The sequence below is a fragment of the Hyaena hyaena genome, unplaced genomic scaffold, assembly GCF_003009895.1.
Source record: "Hyaena hyaena isolate Hyena2069 unplaced genomic scaffold, ASM300989v1 scaffold_125, whole genome shotgun sequence".
In the NCBI taxonomy this organism is placed as follows: Eukaryota; Metazoa; Chordata; class Mammalia; order Carnivora; family Hyaenidae; genus Hyaena; species Hyaena hyaena.
Window position 1 is genome coordinate 1,475,410 of NW_024080757.1, and position 24,988 is coordinate 1,500,397.

Below are 24,988 nucleotides of genomic sequence, written 5' to 3' on the forward strand. Positions count from 1 at the left end.
AACATTTGAGCCCATGAAAGAGGAATTTTTGTCATGTTGGCCCTAGAGGGGAGCTGAGTCAGAGAAATAAAGTGATTCTAAACCAGGGATAGTTTTCCCACCCCATCCTTGAGGAGAGTGCAAATTACTGCCTAGAATTTTCTTCTATTGCATTATATGCCAGGGAGTGTGTGTGCATGCGTGCGTGCATGTGTGTCCTTGAAACCCACTATGTTGTTTCCCCAGAAAAAAATTCCCAAAGGAGTCAACGGGTGATTTTTTGTTCATGCATGACCATATGTGCTGAATGGTTCATTTCCGAACCTTCTTTACATCCCCGATTTCTCAAGAAGCAACCATCCTTCCAGCAACTATCACGACTAATTACTTCTAGATTCTTAACAATGAATCTCACCAGGTCTCTCCCTTTTCATCTGTAAACGGGGGATGATAATCTACATTTATGGATACATTGGAGTCAAAAGGAATAAACAGATGAAAATGTCTATTTAAATCATAAACGTGTCATTTTGAAAAGGACAACACAGACTGTGTAAAAACAAGCAAAAGAGGAAGGCACACGTGATGAGAGCATCACAAGGGATCCAATGTCTGCTTTCTCCTTATTCTATATTTCCCGATACTTCCTGTATCAGCTTTGAAATCTCGACTTCACCTAGCAATTTCGAACTGGGGGGAAAAAGAATACCCTTCGATAACACATGAGACACCTAGTGAAATAGAACGTAGATTCAAGAATCTGCAGAGAAGTCAAGGTAAACTTTAAAGTATATGACTCCTGTAAAGTATAACTTCTGTAGCTGTACGGGCCCTTTAACCCAAAATAGTCTCCAGAGTTCATCTTCATTGTTTCTCTCATTTCCTTTTGCTCTAATTAATCACAATCCTTCCTAGAATGTTCATTTCTGGCCAGTATGTCTTCCTGAATATGAATAAGACATAAAATGCCATTTGATGTTTGAAATTATGGGGGTAATCTCAATGACGGAAATAGATGACTGGCACAGGGAAGGGAATGCCTGATTAAATATATTCATGAAGATGTCAAAGGCTTATAAAGCCAACATCTGGGAAGGAGAAAGCTGTTGGACCACCAGATCTTCTCTGGCGAAGTGTGTTCCTCGAAAGCATCACCACCATGGACAACAAGGGGTGGTCGCTGAAAGGTACGTGCAATGACTTGCTGAGTTGTTGGATTCTCAAGACTCTTGGGGTGGGGGCACTGATTTGAAATCTGAGCTAATATTCTCTTAGCAAGAGGTTTTGGGTTTACAGAGTTTAGAAGGGCTAGCTAGCTAGTCATTGCTCTAGCAAGCAACCACACCAGGAGCAATGGAACAGAACGCTGGTTCTCGAATGGAAATCCTCCTTCTGGAGACACAGAGCTAATGTCTGGAGAGGTCTGTGGTTGTCTTAATTTGGAATGGGGGGTGCTACTGGTATCTAGGCAGGTAAAACTCAGAGATGCTGCTAAATGTACCACAAAGCACAAGATAACCCTCAGAACAAGGAACTATCCAGCTCAAAATGCCAATAATGGCAATGGTGAGAAACTCTGGCATGGAACAAGACCATAAATGTCTATGGGTCCAGTTTATCACAACTCCGGAAGGTAGAAACTAGCAGTTTGGGGCTCTCAGGCCTCTTACGTGGTTTGGCCAACATGAGTCAGCCTGGTGCAACTTTCAACTCTGAAGCCATCACACAGACAATGATAGTAGAATTGCGTCTTATAATACTTTGTCAGCTGGGTTTGAGCCAAACGACATTTCAGAAAGAGAAACAGCCTGGCAATAATTAACCATCTCTACTTTCTTGGTTGACAGTTGCAAGAGAAAGAAAATTAGGAACAACCATAAAATTCATTTTACGAAACGAAGAACAAAAACATTTATCTATTTTATCTCCTCTTGGGCTGTGAGAACGCTTCAGATGATAGATGTACAGATAAATGTAGTCAGAGTTAAATAATATCTATGAAGTTATGAATTTCCGAGAACTGGTATTCCAATTTCTCAATCTGCAGGGCGCTTTTTATTTACACCTGTAGATAAAAATATCCATTCAGCTAAATTACAGGACTACAAAGCACCCAAAATAAACTTCTTGGAAATAACATGTTCCTGAAAAATTAAACGTCTGCTACAGGACTCACTTCACACCACTTCTATCTTATTTTCCAGCTAAAAGGTGGTGAGTTATATTCTCTATTAACGAACAATTTTAGCATGCATTAAAGTCAAAGTACTGTACTTTCCAAGTAATGGAAAGACCCTTGCAAGCCCTGAGCTGTCACGGCCTCTGCTCTGGCCGTTGTTGCAGGGATGAAGCCTGAGAGCCCACAGGTGTACACGATGCCACGTGGCAAAGTCAAAGCGATCATACTGGCATCCAGCCCCCTCCACCTGCTAATAATAGGCCTTGAGGAAAACCACTTAACCTCTCCAAGCCTTCTGCTTCATCAATGTAATTTGATGATGATAATGAAGGTCGAAGCTCTTACAAGGTTACTGGGAAACACACATTAAAAAAAAAAAAAAAAATCAAAGCTTTTGGCAAAGTGTCCAGCAACTGCACAGGGTTATTGAGGTGAGTTAGCAGATCTAGGCCACAGTATTCTGTATGTTAGGTTCTCTTCATACTCAATATTAGCCGTTGAGCATCATGTTTATTCTTACCAGTCACAAAGGCAAAACAAACGGATCTACCATCCTGTGTTTGCCGTTTCAGGGTTTAAGACCCAAGTGTGAGTCAACACAAAGTTAACAAATGACAAACTCACAGAGAGCCTGGCTGCAAAAAGTCTGCAGAAAGTCCCAAGACATTAAGCTACCTTTTAAGAACGACTTCAACGCCCTGGCTCAGAGTTCATTTAAGCTCCAAATGTTTGCTAAGTGCAGAAGCACTCCCGGGAGCCATAGAAAAACACAGGCAGTACCCACTTCTCAAACAATGTTATGGGTGCACGTATGATCAGGTATCTCGAGTCACACAGTGGAAGGGGTGGGTTCTCCCTGCCCCCGCTGTTGCAGAACCCAGTGGTGCCGAGGCAACCAGAGAGGGAGGGCCCGTGACCCGTTGGCTGGTGATGGCCTGGGGCGCACAGATCCTCTCTGAGCGGCGCGCGCTTCTGTTTCAGCAGGGCCGCTCCTGCCGCTGCTGCTGCTGCTGTCAGACCTGCTCCTGTGTCAGAGAGTGGCCTCCCTGCCCGTCTGTCCCAGCGGGGCGGTCAACTGCCAGGTGTCCCTGAGAGACCTGTTCGACCGTGCGGTCATCCTGTCGCACTACATCCATAACCTCTCCTCGGAAATGTTCAACGAGTTTGTAAGTAGCGCATGCTGCCTCTTCCCAGAAGGGGCCTTCCCGGGACATGGGGGGTGGGGGGTGGGGGTTAGGGGGTAGGGGAAGGGGGAGTGGGTGGCTGGGGCCTGCCCTACGCTTGATGCAAGAAAGTTGCCGGAGCCCCATGGCAACTCACAGGCCTTTTAGATTAAAAAAAAAAAAAAAAGCCATTGGTTAACAAAATGTGTAATAAGAAGAGAGGGACAGTTTCATGAAACCTCAAGAATTCTTAGACTAGTAACTGTTTAAAGATTTCCTTTAGGGGCGCCTGGTGGCTCAATCAGTTAAGTGTCCGACTCTTGGTTTTGGCTCAGGTCAGGATCTCATGGCTGTGGGATTGAGCCCCACATCGGGCTCTGTGCTGACAGTGAGGCGCCTGCTTGGGATTCATTCTCTCCTCTCTCTCTCAACAGAGATATTTAAAAAAAAAAAATTCCTTTAATTCATTTTCTTGAGAAAAATTACCCCCCCCTCCCCCCCCCAAATTTCAGCACAGCTGAATTCGTAGGCTTAGGCTCGCATAACAGAATTCCACAGGCTGGGCGGCATAAACAACAGAAATGTGTTTTCTGACAGTTCTGGAGGCTGGAAGTCTGAGCTCAGGGTGCCAGCCCAGTCAGGTTCTGATAAGGGCACACGCCTTCCTATCTTGCCTGTCCCCTGTCCTCACAGAGGCAGAGGGTGTGGGTGGGGGATTCTGGGGTCTCTTCTGGATCCCTACTGGATCAAGGCTCCACTGTTAGGACCTCATTTAAGCTTCTTTACCTCCTAATCAAAGGCCCTATCTTCAAATATAGGGGGTCAGGACTTCAAATGAGTTTTGGGGGAACACTACCAATCCCTTCATAACAACACCTGGCATAAAGCACTTTCAGGTGGGGGCTGAGAAAATGAAAGCAAGCTGGTTTCTTGTGTCTGAGTGAGGGGTGTAGGTCTCCATAGGCCTTCTTCACCTACCACACTAGGTATCTAATAAATGCCAATCTCACTGCCGGGAATGGAGTTAATTGAACAGTTAAACTAAGTTGAATCCATGTCAGGAAAACAATGATAGCTCATCCGAAACCCAAAAATGCTATAAAGTTTTGTTCTAAGATGTCCAGTGGATGGGTTTGGAACTAAAACAGAAGGGGTGGTTTCAAATTGGAAACAATTATTCTCTTTCTGGTTATAGTACTCTGAAAGTTGTATCTTAACTCGTTTAGGTCAATCAAGGAGCAGACAGCAGATATGTGAGAAGTTCAGTAAATCAAAGCATCTCCATAAAGAATGAGGTTCAATGTTTGTCACAAATATATATTCACATTGCTCTCTTCACTCACTGGTTTTTCTTTCCTCCTCCACTTTTGGCTGGCCATCTTTTGTCTTTCGCATCTTCCCGATTATCTCCTTAGTTTTCACAACTTTTCACAGAGGTTACTTTCATGTCAATGTCTTAGCTAGGTGTGTGTGCGTGTGTGTTTTCCACTGTGAGTCCACTGATTAATATTTCCTAAATTTTACATCCTCAACAAAATGGTATTATGTATCTATGATGAACACTATAAGGTAGAGTTGTGTGCATAATTTGTCCCGGAGACATGCATATAATCCAGAGCACTCATATATCAAAGCAAATTTCAAGAACCACTGGCTTAGTTGTGATCATGTGACATTCGGTGTCACGTACTACTCATACTGCAAGACATCATTCATTTATCAAGTTAAAATTCATTAAAAATGTTTGCTCATCTTGCAGAACACTCGCAGAACAAGTTGCTCGGAATCCAAGCTTTTACTGTACCAGTCAAAGTTGTAATTTTATAATGCCTATTGGGGTGGCATATGGGGGCTTGGACCCCCAGTAAATAAGATACTAAGTGGCAAAATATAGGTATATATGCACTAGGGCATTGATTCAAGTACTAAAGAAAAGGATATTTAACAAAATATTTAATGTTTCATATTTTTGGTATTATTTAGTGGTTGTTTTCCAAATAGTAATTTGTGTAAAGGGTAAATTAAACAAGTAAATCATAGAGAATGGAAGAAGTTGGGATTAAGAAGAGTTACACTTTAAAAAAAATGCATGTACAAAATAAATAAAACAGAGAAAAGATGACTTTCTCAATTCTTTGATTTCAGGGTTTGTTTTTTTTTGGTAGTTCTCATAAAGAAAAAGATTATACATCAAGTATAATATAATATATAATAATATATTATAATATAAATATAATATATAATATAATACATATTCTGGTAATGGGCTCATTTAACCAATGCTCAAACAACTATAACTAACTAAATTTGCTTGCTCACTTTCAGGATAAAAGGTATGCCCAGGGCCGGGGGTTCATTACCAAGGCCATCAACAGCTGCCACACTTCCTCCCTCTCTACCCCTGAAGACAAGGAGCAAGCCCAACAGATCCATGTGAGTCTCTCATCCGAATTTCTCACCAATACCACTGAGGCAGTACCCTGGTAATACCATGCTACAGATTGTCAGAAGTCTGCAGTAGGTAATGCTAATTGCACACACAGACAAATATGGAGAAGTAATCAAAGAGAAATGACAGTGTGTAGTTGATGAGTCATCAGTAAAACCCAAATGCTGACTCAAGATTGTAGCAGCGGGGTGCCTGGGTGGCTCAGTCGGTGAAGCATCTGACTTTATGATTTTGGCTGAGGTCAAAATCTCAGAGTTCATGACTTCAAGCTCCACGAGCAAGCTCAGTATTAGGGCTCCGTGCTGACAGCGTGGAGTCTGCATGGGATTCTCTCTCTATCTGCCCCTTCACTGCTCTCTCTCTCTCTTTCTCTCTCAAATAAACTTAAAGGAAAAACAAAAAGATTGTAGCAGCAAAATAAAACAATCCATAAGTTGTTCATGCAAACAACATTATTTTACCCAATGCCTTAGACCCAGGGTTGCATATATTATGTGAAAGCCTGAACCAAATTAGACTTCCACATATAGAATAGAAGGTTTGCAAAATTCATGGAATATGGAAGAAAGGCATGTACAGCCGTAGGTTTGAGATGAAGCCCTTGGCTCCTACACTGGCAGCATGTAACATTACCGAGCGTTGTGCCCCATGAGCCATCTCTTCCCAGCTTTCAAGGATCTCCTTTGGGTTCCGCTTCTATTTCTCTGACACCTACTTTTCTCTCCATTCTTCCCCAACTCCTCTGTCCTGTGAAATATTATGTTTTGTTTCTCACGGTTGTGACAATTGCTTCTGTTCTGATGACAACAACGTCTGCATAGGACACCCTTATTATTTGTCCCAATTCTCTGACCATTTTCATCTCTCCTTTCTGATTCCCTGCCATAGTCACAGTCTTAACGTGACTTAACATAAGCATCTATCTTCACATACATGCCCCCATAAATACAATCTGTTTCTCTGCACAACGTTGTTAATGGTACCAGCATTCTTTCTGTCCACTAAGCTCCGGAATGAGATGATGATAAAATGAAAGATGAAGTGACTGGGTGGCTCGGTCAGTTAAGCATCTGACTCTTGATTTTGGCTCAGGTCATGGTCTTGCAGTCATGAGATCAAGTCCCTCCCTATGAAAGCCCTGCTATCAGCCAGGAGCCTGCTTGGAATCTTCTCTCCCCCCCCCAACCCCGCCCACCCCGCATTTGCACTCTATTAATAAATAAACTTCCAAAAAGAACTTTAAAATGAAGGAGAAGAGTGAAGGAGGAGGAGGGCTTAAAAGGTATTGAGGGCCACTCCATTGTCAGACACTTCACAAAGCAATTTACATGGACCGTATTTAATCCTCACCAAAAAAAAGTCCTAGAACACAAGGCACTGCTGTTACACTTGCCGAGAAAAGGAAACTGAGGCTTGGAGAGGTTGTGGAATTTGGACTAGTGACGGGAGTAGGAAGTCGGGAGTCCAGGCTTCATCTGATTCTAAGCCCTCACTCTTACTCACGACGCTACAACGGCCTTAGCAAAACTAGACAGCCATTCAGTGTGCCGAGGACATGTTCCTATTGCAATTTCATTTTGATTCTTCTCTACTCTTCGCTTCCTTTATACTAGATTAGTTCACGGACCTCAGGAAAGCAAGCATTTCATAACAGAGACAACCCCCTCCTAAGAGTTTCATGTGGGATCCTGGGAGTGGTAAACAAGACAGCAACTGTCCCTTGTGAATTCCACTGCAGACTAAAGCTAGCATAGCGCCATTTAATTCACCCGAACAGGTCAACAGAAGAGACCGTTGGGGTAGGAGCAGAAAGTCAGGGGTCAGTATAGATTGAGGACAGCGTATTTATGAATGCCCTGTCTTCTCTGCGGTCTCTTTGTTCTAATATCATGACGTAAAAATTACAAATCACAAATGAATACATTAAAGAATGATCTGGAGCCATAAATATGAATGAGTCCTTGGATGAAAATGATTTGGGCCCTTTGTCATTGGCACCGGTGGAATCTGTCTTTCCCAACTCAGGTACTACAGGCACATACTGAGTTCCAACAAATCTCTTTTTGGGCCAGCAAAGCTGTCAAATATAAAAGACTCACCGAGTGGGTGGATGGTAGAATTTCCGAGGGAAAACAAATCCCTTCATGCTATAAACTAGAAATCTCATTACATGAAGTAGTTATTCAAATAAGCCAAATTTTTTTTTTAATTTTAACAAAGTTTCAGCCAATAGCTTCCACTTCTTATTTTTACAACTTTAAGCACCCACACAAAATTTTACACACACACAGGGAGAACAGAGAGGCCATCAGGGTCAGCCTCTGGGAGCAAAACTCACATGTTACCTAAACGCATTTTGTTATGATTTATTTAATGCGATTGTTTTATCCGGTCGCTTAGCACGAAGACCTTCTGAACCTGATACTCCGAGTGCTGCGCTCCTGGAATGACCCTCTGTATCACCTAGTTACAGAAGTGCGAGGACTGCAAGAAGCCCCCGACGCTATTCTATCCAGAGCCATCGAGATCGAGGAACAGAACCGAAGACTTCTAGAGGGCATGGAGAAGATAGTTGGCCAGGTGAGCAGCCTCCTGGTGCTTCTGTTTTCCTCAGTAATGAAAGAGGTGACCTCCACAGTGAAAAGTGAGTTCTAAATACCTCACAGTGCAAGAACAAAATGGAGGCATTTTCCTTCTCAGCCTACTAGTAAAGCAAGATTCTACTGATTCATACTGGTAGATTCCAGGGTTAGTGAATCTTGGGATGCAATTGCAGTATTGGACAGGTGCAGCCTTCCCTCCACAACACAGGAGCCCACTAAAGGCTTGCCTCTTCCTGGGAACTGGGGTTTACAATTTTTTCAAGGAAAAGTAAGCTATTGAGTACAGAATCTATAACATAAACATTTTCCTCGAAGTGTCCCAAGACACCTGCTACTGAAATTCTGCTTGTGCTCCTTTGCTTTTCTCCCCACACCAAAGGAGGACAGCAGAGAGGCAGAAAAGAGAAAATCAAAATCAGATTAGATGGTGTTCCGTGCCACTACCCCAGCCCCACCCCACTGGACATATTTGTCAGAGAGTGGAGATTAAAAAGACAGGGTCGGGGCATCAATGCTGCCTCAGAGGCACTAGATTTCAGTGGGCCATTGAAGACAGGAGTGTATCTTTCCTGGAATTTTATTTTGTAATTTGCAGAAAGTTGTCTCTTCCTAAATTTGGGTGTGGGGTGGGGGAGAGGTTTCAAAATCAGAGCCTATTTGGAGCTCCAAAATTGAAACTCATTTCATTGCCTTTAATCTCCCCAAATAATGTCAAATTTAGATTGAGTTAGTATTTGCAATATAGATCTCCAATCAGATGGGATACTTTCAGCACAAGTGAGTTAACATCTGAGCAGCTTTATGAAGTTCTCAGAAATAATGTGTCATCTAAAGAAAAAGATAGGACTTAAAGAAAAAGATAGGACTTTAAGAGTAACAGGAGCAATTTTCTACTTCCCTTATTTTATACAAAGTACACGTCATCATGTGTCCTTTTAGTCAGCTTCGTGGGAGAATACAGCACATTTCCACCTTGAGATGTGAAATAAACACCTAGGCTTTCAAATTGTTTTCTTCATTATGGCCAACTTATTTCCGAAGTTCCTAAATTGTTCTAGAATCCTTTATTTTAATGACTTATTTATTCTTATTCATATCGTGGTGCCCTACACAGGGAATTTCGTCTTAGACCCCAAGCACCAAAAATAAACATAAAGAAGGGCAACCCAAATACAGACACTACACACATACACTTTAAATTGCAGGAGGAAATCCCAGGTTTAAAAAATAGTCTAACTCTGCAGGTGACAGTTCAGTAGATCAGGGTCTATGGTCATCCCACCTTTGTACCCAGCAAGCTCTAAAAGCTGCTGACATGCCTGGTGACCAAGCTGGCTACTCTGGGTTCTCAGGGGAGTCCAGCTTGCAAAGGCTCAGGAGCAGAGATTGTGGTGCCCTCCCTCCTGTCCCCCATGTCTGTTACCACTGTCAGGCTTCCCAGCCTCCCACTCAACCCTCCCTGCAGAGGACTTGCTGCTGGCACCCTCACTCTTTGTCACAGGCACCTTCCACCCCCAGAGACCTCAAAAGAAAGCAGCTATTGCTTATAGACATTTGGGGGTTATCAGTCCTGGGTGCATTGTGAATGTCTCCTGACTATTTCAGCAGATATTCTCAGGGACAGTCATCACTATATGCCCTGCACCTTGAGGCATCAGGTATGATGCCCATCATTTCTGAAGCTTGTTGTACATTCACTACATGGAGAAGAGAATTAGTGTGAAGCAGGAAATGGAGACACGGAATTATGGTAACGTATCAGAAGAAATATGGAACAAAGAACACATGAGAGAAGATTCTGGACATGAAAGATATCCTCAAGGAAGAGAACTGAAGCCACCCCTCCGCTGTCCCTTGGTCACACTCATATATACATTCGGTGCAACTAATTCTCTCTATATATACACGAGCTTGGTGGTTCTCTATCTCTTCACTCCTGGGCAGATATACTTCATCTGTAATCACGTCCATGTTAGAAAACCTACATCTGAATTCTGCATCTACTTTTCAGACTATTAATAGATTTCTGATAAACTGGCTCAATAGTCTCTGCCTCCCTCTAGGGAGTTTTACGTTCATGCCTCGTCCCCAAATCATCATCACGTGACAACGGGAAGGAACAAAGGCGAGCAAATACTAATAATACTAAGTCGCTGTCTTTTTGGTGCTTAGGTTCATCCCGGAGTCAGAGAAAACGAAGTCTACTCGGTCTGGTCTGGACTGCCATCCCTACAGGTGGCTGATGAAGACACTCGCCTTTTTGCTTTTTACAACCTGCTCCACTGCCTCCGCAGGGATTCACATAAGATCGACAATTATCTCAAACTCCTGAAGTGCCGAATCGTCTACGACAGCAACTGCTAAGCTCGCGTCTGGCCCATCGATGTCCGGGATGGTTCCCAATAACCGTCCCGCAGCAAGCTCCTCTTAGCTTTACAGCTTTCTAATACACGCACGGGTGTAATGGGTCTCCGCTTAAAAAATAAAAACAGACTCCTCTGAGATGTCAAAATCAAAAAAGGCAATGTGTCAAAGTCTCTCATTTTCCTTTAATAGAGATTCAAAAGAAGATCCATCACCACCATTGAGAAGTTCCTATTAAACTTTGTCACAAACAGCAGAAGCCAGCGTTACAAATAAGACCATTAGCAGCTTCCTTTAGATTCACGGTAAATTATTACAGGTCAGATGATCAGAATCAAAGAATTAGCTAATTATGCTTCCTGCTGGACCTGCTGCCAAGAAGAGTGAACTCTCAGGATTCTTTATGAAAGTCAGCCACACACCACGTTCGAACAGACGAAGCACACACGGTGAAGCTGTGATGCGCCCTCACAGCATGAGGTTTCCCAAGCTATCGAAAACGTGGTGGGCTGTAGTATTAGTCGATTTGAGCTGCTGTAACAAAACACCACAGACTTATAACCAGCAGAAATTCATTTCCACATCATGGCCAGGGGAGGGCCCTTTCCCAGGTCGCAGACTTCTCCCTGTGTCCCCACGTGGTGGAGGGAGCCAGGGACTCTGTGGGCCACTAATCCCATATGAAGAGTCCACCCCCACGATTTAACACCTCCCAAAGGCCCCACTTCCTGCTACTATTCATTACCTTCTGGGTTTAGGATTTCAACATCAGAAATTTGGAGGATTAGAAACATTCAGATGAGGGCGGAGTCACACATGATATGGCATGAACCTTCCCCAGTGTCTGTTCTCAACCATGTACCGCTCAGCGCCTCCTGGAGGCATCACTGTGGACGCCTCCCATAGGTTCTAGCTACTCTCGGTCTCAAAAGTCCATTCAAGTCCACTTTCAACTTCCTTTCATATTCAATCCGTTTAATGTTTTCCTCTGCCCTTCTGTGGTTCATGGGACCTACTGGGGGGAAGCAGATGTCAATTTCTGCAAGGCGTCTTCCCCCTCCCACTGCCGGGCCTCCACCTCTCCTGGCTATGCTGGGATGGATGGAGGTGAGGAGAGATGGGCATGTTCTGACATCACTGACTTTCATGGGGCTCCCGTAGCCTTCTCATTGCCAACAGGCGCTAACCTTGCATTCCCTTGAGTGGCAAGTTTCTCCCTTGTGATTTTCCAGGACGTTCACAAGTGGGAGCATCCCACTGCCTAGTTTCTTTACCAGGGGAACTACCCAGGCCTGATTCTTTATCTGCCCCCACGGCTGTGCCACCTGCCATACCCTCCCAGCCTCTCTGCCGCTGTGCCCGTGCCCCACCAGCATCCTACTGGGGAAAACTGGCTCAGGGTGGTCTGTCTCGTAGGGAACCCACAGCAGACTCAGGCAGAATAACCACTGGAAACAATAAAGAGGCCATCACACTGGTTTGCTTTGTCTCCCACCCTGGGGTCCCCTGACAATCCTCGTCTCTTCCCGTTCACAAAGACACAGAGTGCGTCAGCAGGTTAGAGTCATAAACACACGTGAATCTGAGGAAGGAGATGTGGCTTCCCTTCCTTTTAGAACCAATGAGTAATTATCTCTGTCAGTTACAGTCTTAGAGAGTTGGCCTTGCAAACACTCCCGGCAAATACTACCTCCTCCTCCTCCACTTGGTCTCCTGCTGGAGAAAGGTGACTGGATTAGGGGAGCTCAGCTTGTCCAACCGCCGCTAAGCAACCCGGGATTAGGGCCGATCTCCTCAGGCCGTCCACAGAAGGCAGTGGGATTGCCAGACTGTTTCTGCGGCCGCGTTACGGCTCTGTCCGGAATTCCTCGACAGCAGACAATAAGAAATACTCCATCTGACATCCTGACAGAGAGGAAATAAAAGGCCAGAGCAGGGAGAGGATGGAGAGGGAAAAGGAGGAGGGGGGAAAAAAGAAGGGGAAACGGGAGTAAAAGCCTTCTGAGTTGCGAAGGCTGGGATGCTATTAGAAGAGTGTATTTGGTCAAGACCTCAATCTACTGCTTTAATTTTATACCGTAAGAACAAACATTGTCTCATATTTTCCTTAAACTCCCCTTTCCTCTTGTTTTCCTTTTCTGAAAATTTCCTTTGTATTCAAGTTCTCCTTGCCCTTACTGATTAACTTGCAATGTCTCTAGGGATGAGCGGAACTTCACACATCTTCAGACCAGAACTCAAGGCAAACCAACCCCCCTCTGCCCCCCACCAGGCAAAGAAGCCTTTCCCACGTGCACAGGATCATTGCCCAACAAAACCAAACTCTTCCATCATGGCCAGCATTACTGTGTCTGAGTCCTGCTTCAGACTCTGGCTGGAATGACCCAAACCTTTCCGAACACAACAGAATATGCTGCCCCAAACCGATCTTGAACCTCCCTTTTCTCCAGCATGCATACAAAATGTCAGCTTTCTTCTTTTAAAAGGCAGGAGGATATGACAAAAAACCTGTATGCACTTCCTTTCTCAGTCATTTATTGCTGAAAACACCTAATTCTATTGTGTTACCCACTTAACTTCCTTTTCTACCATTTCTAAATATTTCCAACAGAGAGGATGGTATTTATAAGGGGAGAGATCAGGCAATAAATGGACACTGCAATTGTATGAAACATAAGTTCACCACCAGCCCACAGACATCCTCATGTATTCTTCTCTTACAAACTTTATTCCCAGCACAGATTCAGGACTGGAGATAAATAACGGAGGCGGTGATATGAAAAGGTTTCTCGCAGCTTGACCATGACATATACACTGAATACTGTATTTTTCAGACAAGATTGAGCAGAGCCACGGGTGATCTGTCGAATCAGCAAGGGGTAGGCAGAAAGGGGATATTTGGGAAGAATATAACAATCACTCCCCTGCCAACCAAAGTGAGTCTACTTTTTTCTTCTTTTACAGATTTCCATGTAAGATTACGTGTGAAGAAATGGGCCCTGCTCGAGAAAGAACAGCAGCAGTGGTTACAAAAGGGAAACAAACAAACAAAAATCCTTGAAATTCACAGAGCTCCTAGGTTGGTCACTGATCTCATAGGTTAGTCAATTATGGGCAAGATAAGAACTACAAGAGGTTTGAAAAGCATCCGTCCCCTAAAAGTTTGCTCTCAGGTTGTGGAGAAAGAGAGGCTGACATAAATACGCAGGATACCCTACCAAATGGTAGAGAACAGTCAGCAGAGCAGGTGATGCTAACCAAAGTGCTACAGTGAATTTCCAGATCGTAAGGAGACGTCTGGACGTGAGGACAAGGGGGTTCCTTGGGCTGACGGTCTCACCATGGAGTTCTGAAGGGTTGACGGGAAACCGATAGGCTCAAAAATAGGAAGATGGCATATCTGTCAATTCACTTAAATCATTTTGTGATGTAAGCATCCCCTATATCCTGAGCCATTAAGACAAAAGGAACTGAGCTGTGAATACGTAAAGCACTCTAAGGCATCAGTACATAATCAAATGTGACCAAACTACAAGAAATGCTCACTTTTTTAACAGACATGTAACAGCTCCATTACTATGCTCTCCTAATATGCTCTACACATCACTGTAGGCTAACAACGACAACCACGCAGGGATTGCTTATGCACTGCGGGGGACCATATGTGTCAATTTGGAAAGGTTGTACTTACTCTACAAGGCAACAGGAAACTAGGAGATTTTAGTGCAAGAGAGCAGTATGTCCAGAATTGGAAAATAGAGACGTGAGTCTGGTTTGGAGGGTTGAGGGAGCGTGCGACTGGCAGAGAAGAAGAAGCGGTCCAGAAGCAAGTTGGAAAAGTATTATGACATCCTAAAAGAAAACCCAGGAAAGCTCCATCAAGGCAAGGAAGGCAACGGGGCGCCTGGGTGGCTTAGTCGGTTAAGCGTCCGACTTAAGCTCAGGTCATGATCTCACAATTAGTGGGTTCGAGCCCCACGTCAGGCTCTGTGCTGAAAGCAAGCTCAGAGCCTGGAGCCTGTTTCAGTCTGTGACTCCCTCTCTCTCTGACCCTCCCCTGCTCACGCTGCCTCTCTCTCTCTCTCCTAGAAATAAATAAAAACATTTAAAAAAAAAAAAAAGGCAAGGAAGGCAAAGCACGTGAGAGGTGTGGGCAGAGCATCAGGGCTTGACGGCATCAAAGCAATGAGATGTTAAGAGTCAAAGAGCACTTGGGTGGCTCAGTCGGTTGAGCATCAGACTTCGGCTCAGGTCATGATCTCACAATTTGTGGGTTCGAGCCCCCCGTCAGGCTCTGTGCTGAGAGCTAGCTCAGGGCCTGGAGTCGGTCATCAGATTCTCTCTCTATATATATAGAATATATATATATATATTTACTCACATATATATATATATATATATGAGTATATGTACTCATAAATATATATATATATATGAGTACATAAAAGACGGGAAAGTCAGAGAGAAGAGAGGAGATCAATTAAGGTTCTGTCTGAATGTCTCTGAACTCAGTTTCCATGAATTTCATCAACTGTGTACCAGAACTCATCAAAAATGTTCGGTTACTTTTAGCAAATCACAGAAATGAGACAGGCGAGAGCCTCGGCTAGATTGTGTCAAATACGCGAACCGACGCATTTATACTGGCCGGTTAGGGTGAGTGTGCTAAGTCACAGGTCTCTTGCAACACGCACATTAAGACATACATTGTAAAGCACACTGGATGAGAAGGAATAAAATGATACCAATCCCCTTCTTGACAGAACCAGCCCTGCACAAAACCTGAACAAATTCACACCCTGCTCCCCTAAATCCATCCATCCTCTCTAAGACTTTCCTCACTGCCTCTCGAATCCACTGCTGTTTCCTGTCCCTTCATCGTCTTACTCCCAGCAGATGGTCAGTTAATCACAAATCAAATAAATAATTCAACACTGTACATTCCTAAGATAATATTCATATTTAAAGCCTCTTGAAACTGAAAAGCCTTTAATCCCCTGAAAATATAATTCTAATAGTGAGGTGACTGCACCCCAGAATCTTTCCCAAATGCCCCAGGGGCATCCAGACATGCCTCTGCTACTCTGAAAGTTCTGTCAGAACCATAACCGATTGGGACAGTGAAGATATGAAAGACAAATGGAACGATGAACAGCATCTAGGGAGCCAGGCAGGGACAAATGGGTAACATAGGACTTAACATCAGGTCCACATTCGCATGCCAAGCCAGTATGACAGGAGCCAGGCAGGCCTCGGTGCCGCTATGAATTGGCTACAAGAAGTCTTACGCAACTCAACTGTTTAAACACAATTCTTTGATTCGAGCCCTCAGAGCCACTCGTCACACTGAACTGCACTCCCAGAAAAGGAATACACTTCCTGCATAGTTCAAAATGACTAAGACAGTAATCCTAAGAGTTCTCATCACACACACACAAATTTCTGTAACAATGATGCCTGTTGACTAAACTCATTATGGTGGTCACCATACACACAAGTATCCAATCCTATGCTCCTTATGCTGCACCCCTGAGGCTAATGGAATTGTTATATGTCAAATGTACCTCCATAAAAATAATAAAACCAAACAAATTTAAAGGGATAGACTTCTATTTTGAATAAAGAAAGCAAATTAATCATTGCTGTTTCCTTTCTTAAGTGTTGTATTGCAGCCAGCATATTGGGTGTAAAACATCATCTCCAAACATGGTCTATGTTTATGCAGAGATAAAGAAGAGGGTCCTAACTTTGTAACATTAACTCTAGAACAGTTTAGTTAAAAAAGCTAATAATGACCCCTAAATCCTAAAAGTTGTAGGCCAGTCCGGTTCTCTGCTATGGGTCATTTAATAAATATTTAGTGAATTCCCACTTTACCCAGGCACTGTGTATAGGTGTCTGGTTTATATCACTGAGCAAGGCAGACAGACACTTGCCCTCATAGAACGGACACTCTATCTTAGGGAAGACAGACTACCCACAACAGACATGAATGCAAGTACACCATGGTATGACAGCAGGTGACCTATGCTATACAAAATCAAAGAGTAAAGCAAGGTAAGGAATTTAGGAAATACAGCTGGAGAAAGAGAAGTAAATTTTAAAGAAAGGTGAAGGGTGCCTGGGTGGCTCAGTGGGTTGAGTGTCTGACTTTGGCTCAGGTCAAGATGTCGCAGTTCATGAGTTGAGACAGGCTCTGTGCTGACAGCTCAGAGCTTGGAGCCTGCTTTGGATTCTGTGTCTCCCTCTCTCTCTCTGCCTCTCCCCCGCTCACACGCTCTGTCTCTCTCTCTCAAAAATAAACCAACATTAAAAAAATTAAAAATAAATAAAAATAAAGACCCAGTAGGAAGAGCAACAGCTGACTTGCCTATGAAACCCTGCAAAGACTTTGCTCTCTCACACCCCAGGCCCATGTTCTGTCCCTGTCGGGTCCAATTTCCTTCTCTCCTGCAGGACTTCAAAAACCTTTCTTTCTCTGGACTCTGAGCCTGCTGTGTGCTTTACGAACTCATGCAAACATAAGTATTTTACACATCCTGCCTCTCTTCATGGGAACTGAAAGGTTTGAGGGTAAACTCCCCCATATTAAGCACCTTTTGATGCAACCAAATTTAAAAATTTTCTGTTCCTTGAATCACTGACCTCCAAAGTATTTTCGCTTTACAAGACCCTAGCAGGGCCCCAGATTTAGAAGTTTACAATATTCTGGAGGTATGGCTAGTTGATTATATCGTGGGATTTAAAAATATGCACAAAATACAAATTAAAGGACAATGAGATAAAAATTACAAATAGAAGTGCTGACGTTTTCTTCCCAAAGGGATGAGGACACCGGACTATTAGATCCTGTGTGCACACATGTAATTATACTACAGTTTAACTGTCATAATAAAATAATTCTTTTACATACAATTTAAATCAGAGCACTCAGAGGGCCACAGGGCTGAGAATTACATTATATGTGAAGATCTCTCTTCATATGCATATATAAAAATTTTTAAGCTCTATTAAGTAATCACCATTGGCCCCTTCTATTGTTCCATCAATTCATCCACTGCTAAATAATAATCCAAATTTTACAATAAAATTATTTCCTACAGGGTTCACAGCTCAAGGCAGGCCGAAAGCAGAGCGGTGGTCTACAAGAATAAACAAAATGTAGTACGTTTACCATGACACACATCAACCTGGGTGCAGAATTAGTGAAGAAATGCAAGGCTTAAAACCAGATGAAACAGAAAGGGAACTTGCTCAGAGAAGACTGTGTGCATCATCTGGAGCACCTGGTCAGTTTCCCACAGCACCCAAGGAAAGAGGGCTCCACGCCATCTCCTTCTGCCCGCTTTGAAGCTTTCCACTTTCCTACACGACCCTCTTTATTAAAACGTCTCCCATGAGGTATTATAAAATTATAAAGCAGATCCTGGATTTCCGAATGAGACAAGATGGCGAACGTCTATTTGTGTCCACTCCTCGTCCTGGATGTAACAAGAGATCATGAAAAGAGATATCTAATCTTTGATAAGAGTTAACAGGAACTGGTTGGGGCCCTGAATGCGGGGGGTGGGGGTGGGGACACACCTTCTGTCCAATGCAGAAAGTGACCCAAGCTGAACGTTTCTGGTCTCACAACCCAGCAGCGGAAGGCAGCTTGGGGAGGGCCATGCCTCTCCCAGGTGGAACCGGAATGAATAGGAGGTGCGCCAGGGCAGAGCAGCAAGGTGGGTAGATTGGAAGCAGCACTCTCCTTCCGGTTGAGATGCTGAGGCTGTCATGCAGCACAAGTAAGAGGCACCACACAAGCAGCCTGGCTCTGGAAGTCTCCTTGTCCCCTTGGGCCTGTGACTCCCCACCAGAAGGCACCTGTAAAGGGATTTCAATGCGAGCAGAAGCCAGCCTGGGAAACACTCTCTGTCCTCCTCAGAGGAAAAGGTCCTGTCAGACAAATTCCCCTCCACACTGGGGACACCAGGGAGATGAGGAGGACCATCAGGAGAGCTAACCACATACGCAGTAGGGCACTGGAAGTCTCTGTCTCCGAGAGCCTAAAACTCCCATCCTCTGCCGAGACACGGGAGCATCTAAGGGGCACTTTAGGGGAGTCGTGCGATAATAAGTTCTGGCTCAGGAAGCCTTTTGATTCCCATAGGCCCTGTGCTGTTTTGTCTTACCTCAAGACAAGCAAAGGTTCAGACAGAAGGATCCCATTTTGCTTCCTCAGCCAGACCCATTAGGGGTGAGTGGGAACCCAAGAAGCATCAGATAAGTCAGAGATTAAAATAACATGACAAAGCTTTGAAATTTAAACTATCAATGGAAACATAGCCCACAAAATAGACCTGGAACTGTAGGCTAAATATAAACAGGTTGACTTTTTGCTAAAATAAAGGATTTGAATAGGATCCTAAAGTATTCTAACGAAAGACAAAAATGTCCAAGCAACAAATGAAAATGATTGGTCATGTCAAGAACCAAAAAAATAAATAAAATAAAATAAAATAAAACCTTGCATGAGAAAAGACAACCGACCAATGCCAACACTGGAGTTAATCAGATATGATTATCTGACAGAGGTTTTAAATCAACCATCATAAAAATACTTCAAGATAAATTATGAATTCTCTAGAAATATATGAAAAAAGAAACACATCAAAGTAGAAGTTATAAAAAAGAACCAAATGGAAATTATATAAATGAAAGCTACAAAAGCAAAGGAAAAAAGAACTTCACAGAGTAGAAATGACAGAAGATAGGAATCTGTACAATTCAGGACAACTCAATGGAATTCATGTAATCTGAGAAACAGAGAGAAAATAGACAGAAAAAAGAAATGAATAGAGCCCCGGAGACCTGTGGGATATCAGTAAGAAATATAACATTCATCTCAACATATTCAGGAAAAAGAAACAGAATGAAGCTGAGAGACTAATCAAAGAAATCATGGCTGAAGATGTCCTAAATGTGGAAAACAACAAAAATCTGCAGATTCATAACACTCAGCAACTCAAAAAAGGATAAACCCAAAGAAATCCACACCAAGACACATCGTAATTAAATTTCAGGAAATGAAGGACAAAGAAAAAAATCTACAAAGTAACCAAGGAGAAATGATGCATTACCTATAGGGAACCACCAAGTGATATGTCAGTGGATGTCTCTAGTAAAACTATGAAGGATACAAGGAAATAAGTCATACACGCAGAAAGAACTATCTATCACAAATTCTATATTTGGCTAACCATCCTTCAGGAATGAATGGCAAATAAAAGCATTCTAAAATGAAGAGGAAAACTGAAAGAGTTTGTCACTAGCAGATCTACTCTTAACAGTGCAGACAGAGCTAGCCTGAGATTCTCTCTCTCTCCCCCTCCCCCTCTTGCTTGTGAGTACATGCTCTTTCTCTCTCAACATAAGTAAACTTAAAAGAAAATTGGGAAGATCATAAATATGGTTTCTTCACTTCACTAAGGTAATACTAATAGCCTGTAACAAGTCTTTCATTCAAAGATAGAATAGATAGATCAACCTACAAAATAGCCATTCAAAAGTACTAGAAATAAATTAATGTGTAATGCTCAACTAACATAGAAAGTCAAGAAAAGAGAAAGAGAAATGAGAACAAGAAGAACTAAAGAAAGCAAATAATAAAATGGCGGACTTAAGCATTGACATATCATTAATTACCTGAAATATGCATGTTCTGCATACACCAATCAAAAGGCAAGAGGTGGCAGAGAGGAAAAAAAAAAAACAAAAAACATGAGACACTATGTTGATTCAAAGAAACTCATTTCAAATGTAGTATCATCAATATGTTGAAAGCAAGGGGATGAAGAAAGATATATGATGCAACATTAATTTAAAAAAGAAGCAGGAGTGACTATATAAATCTCTGGTAAAAGAGACTTCAAACTAAAGAAAATTTATGGGGACAAAGAAAATCATAAGGATGTTACATAAAGAAAAAAGATCCAGCAGGAAGACATAATAATCCAAAATATATCCATACCAAATAACAGAATCTAAAAGTACACGAAGCAGAAGCTGATAAAACAGAAAAGAGAAATTAGTAAGTCCACAATTATAGTTGGAGACTTTAACGTCTACCTCCCAGAAACGGATAAAACTACAAAATGGCAAATCAGCAAGGCTACAGAAGACATGAACACCACAAACAGGACCTGAATGACACATTAAGAACATTCAACAATAACAAAATATGAATTTTTCTCAAGTGTCCATGGAACTTTAACACGGAGTACATCCTGGGGTGCCACGGTGGCTCAGTCGGTTACGTGTTTGGCAGCTCGGGTCATGATCATGCAACTCTGGAGTTCAAGCCCCACATCATTCTCTGTGAGGACAGCTCAGGGTCTGGAGCCTGCTTCAGATTCTGTGTCTCTCTCTCTCCTTGCCCCTCCCCCACTCACATTCTGTCTCTTTCAACAATACTAAAAAAAAAAGACAGACCATATCTTGAGCCATAAAATGAAGCTCAACATATTTAAAAGTATTAAAATCATAGAGTGTGTTCTCTAACTAAAATTAAAAAAAATAAAAACAGAAATAACATAAAGACAAAAAGAAAATCTCTAGACATGTATAAATTAAACAACACGTTTCTGAATGATCCAGAAGTCAAAAAGAAAATTTTAATAAAATTTTTTCAATAGCACTTAATATAAATGAAAACACAGCATATCCAAATATATGGAATGTAGGTAAAGCAGTGCTGAGAGGGAAATTTATAGCCCTAATGCTTACATTAGAAATAAGGAAGGAGCACTTGGCTGGCTCAGTCCATAGAGCATGCAACTCATGATCTTGGGTTTATGAGTTTAAGCCCAATGATGGGTGTATAGATTATTTAAAAACTACAAAAAAAATCTTAAAAAAGAAAGAAGGAAATATCTACTTTACACTATAAAAATGAGGATAAAGTAAATCTAAAACCAACAACAAGAAGGCAATAATAAAAGTAACAGTAGGAAGTAATAAAACCAAGAAACAAATCACCAATATTGGAATGAAATATCTATCACTACAGATCCTATTGTTATTTTTAAATTTAGTAAAAGAATACTACAAATAATTTTACAATCATGAAGTTGACAACACAGAAGAAACGATCAGCTTCTGAAAACACAAATTGCCACAAATCAACTGAGAAGAATTAGGTCATCTGAATAGTCATATAATGTTTAATGACACCAAAACTGTAACATAAAAGCTCTTGAACAAAAAATAAAGAAACAAAACTCCTGAAAAAGAAATCTTCAGCCCAGCTTGGTTTAAAGAATTCTACCAAAAAATTACAATGAATTTTGTACACCTCTTTCAGAAAATACAAGAGAAAAAACCTTCCCAACTCACTTGATGAGGCCAGTATTGCCCTATACCAATGCCCTATGCCAAAAACAAACAAAAACAGTACAAAAAAGAAAGCAACAGATCATAAGTTGTTCATAAATTTAAATTTGAAAATCCTTACTCTCACATAAATCAGCGAAATGAATCCAACAATGTATAAAAACAGCCTTTGAACTGTTTCTGGTCTCCTCCAAGGTCTGGTTGTAATACCTAGCTCTTCAAATAGTAGGCATAAGTCAGTGATAATGGTCAGTTTGGGTCCTAATTAGATGAGCATCGATATGGCAATATGGTGACAAATATCCAAGTCTGAGCCAAACCATAAACTGACTTTTCCATTAAAGTTAATCGTGTCAATAGTCATTCTAAATGTCTATTAAAAACACATACAGGGGTGCCTGGGTGGCTCAGTTGGTTCAGTGACTGACTTTTGGTCTTGGCTCAGGTCAAGATCTGGAGGTTCATGAGATTGAGTCCCACACTAGGCTTGGGCTTGTGCTCTACTGTCTCTCTCTGTCTCTCAAAAATACATACATACATAGTTTTAAAAAATCTTCTTTTTCTCTCTGCCCTTTTCCCCTGTTCATGCTCTAATCCTAAAACAAAAAATTAAATAATTAAAAAAATTTTAAAAACACATACAACTACTTATTATAGGCTGAAGAAAATATTTCTACACCATCAAATAATGGATATATTTGATACTCTCTCTTTGCCCCTCCTTTTAAGAAAATGTTTATTTATTTATTTTTAGAGAGAGATGAGCAGGGGACAGGAAGAGAGAGAGGGGGAATCCTAAGCAGGCTCCAAACTGTCAGTGCAGAGACTGATCTCATGACCTGTGAGATCATGATCGGATCAAAATCCAGAATCAGATGCTTAACCAACTGAGTCCCCCAGGCACCTGTCTCTCTGCCTCCCCAGACCATGCTTCATCCTTTTCTATCATGTGATGAACTTCTGGAGGCTGACCTGACCATACTGCATTTCTCTGATTCCCTTGGACTCTGTTTTCTACTTGACATGGGCAATGATAGACACTAGCAAGACATCAGTTAGTGGAGAAAGAAAGAAGTAGATCTCTCTCTGACCCCCTTCCTGCTGGAAAGTGGCCAGGTTTCTTGGCTGGAGCCCAGAGGTCTAGTCAGAGGCCCTGCTTCCTACAGATTCCTAATTCCACTTCCCTCTTTGTTCCTGCAGCCCTGAAAGCGTCAGTGTCTCCTGCTCAGCCTGTCCCAGAGATTTTTGTCATTCCTTTCAGGTTAACCTTAACTCTACCTGCAACTTCCAACTAGTTCCTTAAACTCTAACTGGCTCATTAAGTTCCCCTCGCTGTTCTCCATTGAGTCTACCATCTTGTTTCCTGATAATGATACGGATACGGAGCTGCTAGATGAAGACAGTCCCTCAATGATCTATCACTAATGTGCCTATGATAGGAGAGTCACATCTTTTTTTCCCCCCTAACTCCAAGATCATGAATATAAAAACATCCACAGGTGTCACAAGAGCAGGTAAAAATAACTGTAAAAAAATCATCAACTATTGAATGCAAAAGTCTGTTGCACTTCTGTCCACTACCAATGAAGTAGCAGAAAGAAAAATTAAGAAAAAAAAATCCCTTTCACAAAGGAATGTGAGATCCCTTTCACATCAAAAAGAATACTTAGGAAGAAACTTAACCAAGGAGGTAAAAGACATGTACTTTGAAAACTATGAAACATTGATGACAGAAAAGGAACACGACACAAACTAATGAGAAGAAACTCCATACTCATGAACTGGAAGAATACATATTGTTAAAATGTCCATATTAGGAAAAGGAATCTACAGATTAATGCAGTGCCTATCAAAAGATACCACCACCATTTTACACAGAACTAGAATGAATAATCCTAAAATTCGTATGGAACCACAAAATATGACAATTAATCAAACCAATCTTGAAAAAGAACAACAAAGCCAGAGGAATCACAGTCCCAGATTTCAAGCTCTATCCCGAAGCTGGAGTAATCAACAGTACAGCATTGGCACAAAAATAGACACATAGATCAATAGAACGGAGTAGAGAGCCCCAAAATAAACCCACACTTATGTGGTCCCTTAGTCTACGACAAAGTAGGCAAGAACATACAATGGGGAAGAGACAATCTCTGCAACAAACAGTGCTGGGAAAACCCGACAGCTACATGCAAAAGAAGGAAAGGACTTTCTTAGACCTCACACAAAAATAAACTCAAAATGGATTAAAAACCTAAATGTGAGACCTAAAACCATAAACGTCCTAGAAGAAAACACAGGCAGTAATTTCTTTGACACTGGCTGCAGAAACACTTTTCTAGATATGTTTCCCAAGGCAAGGGAAACAAAAGCAAAATTAAACAATTGGGACCACAACAAAATATAAAGCTTTTGCACAGAGAAAGAAACCATCAACAAAACAAAAAGGCAACGTAATGAATGGTATGTGTGCAAAAATGTATCCAAGAAGGGATCAATATCCAAAATATAAAGAACTTATGCAACTCAACAAAAACTCCCACACAATCCAATTAAAACTGGGCAGAGGACCTGAATGGACATTTTCCTAAAGAAGACAGAGAGATGGCCAAGAGAAACACGAACACATGCTCAACGTCACACATCAGCAGGGAAATGAAAATCAAAACCACCATGGTATCAACTTACCCTTGTCAGAATAGCTAGAATCAAAAAGACAAGAAATAACAAGTGTTGTTGTGAATGTGGAGAAAAAGGCAAACTTGTGTACAGTTGGTGGGAATGTAAACTGGTGCAACCACTGCAGAAAACACTATGGAAATTCTTCAAAAAATTGAAAATAGAATTAGCATAAGATCCACTAATTCCACTACTGGAT

The 24,988-nt window shown here is 42.0% G+C and overlaps 1 protein-coding gene and 1 long non-coding RNA gene across 2 annotated transcripts in view; one reads left to right on the plus strand and one right to left on the minus strand.

Moving 5' to 3' along the window:
- The window catches only part of LOC120235247, a 77,316-nt gene that overhangs the window by 38,417 nt on the left and 13,911 nt on the right, over positions 1–24,988 (minus strand). The gene's annotated exons all lie outside the window — the stretch shown is intronic.
- Positions 1,113–10,887, plus strand: PRL (prolactin). Its single transcript, XM_039237452.1, has 5 exons — positions 1,113–1,166; positions 3,143–3,324; positions 5,647–5,754; positions 8,171–8,350; positions 10,546–10,887. The coding sequence occupies exons 1-5, from the start codon at positions 1,139–1,141 to the stop codon at positions 10,735–10,737; spliced, it is 690 nt and encodes a 229-aa protein (XP_039093383.1). The 5' UTR covers positions 1,113–1,138; the 3' UTR covers positions 10,738–10,887.

Excerpts from the sequence above, each read along its gene's own strand:
- PRL (XM_039237452.1), top strand. The coding sequence starts at position 1,139 with ATGGACAACAAGGGGTGGTCGCTGAAAG. Across the intron at positions 1,167-3,142 it reads CAAGGGGTGGTCGCTGAAAG|GGCCGCTCCTGCCGCTGCTG; the intron begins GTACGTGCAATG and ends CTGTTTCAGCAG. Across the intron at positions 3,325-5,646 it reads CGGAAATGTTCAACGAGTTT|GATAAAAGGTATGCCCAGGG; the intron begins GTAAGTAGCGCA and ends GCTCACTTTCAG.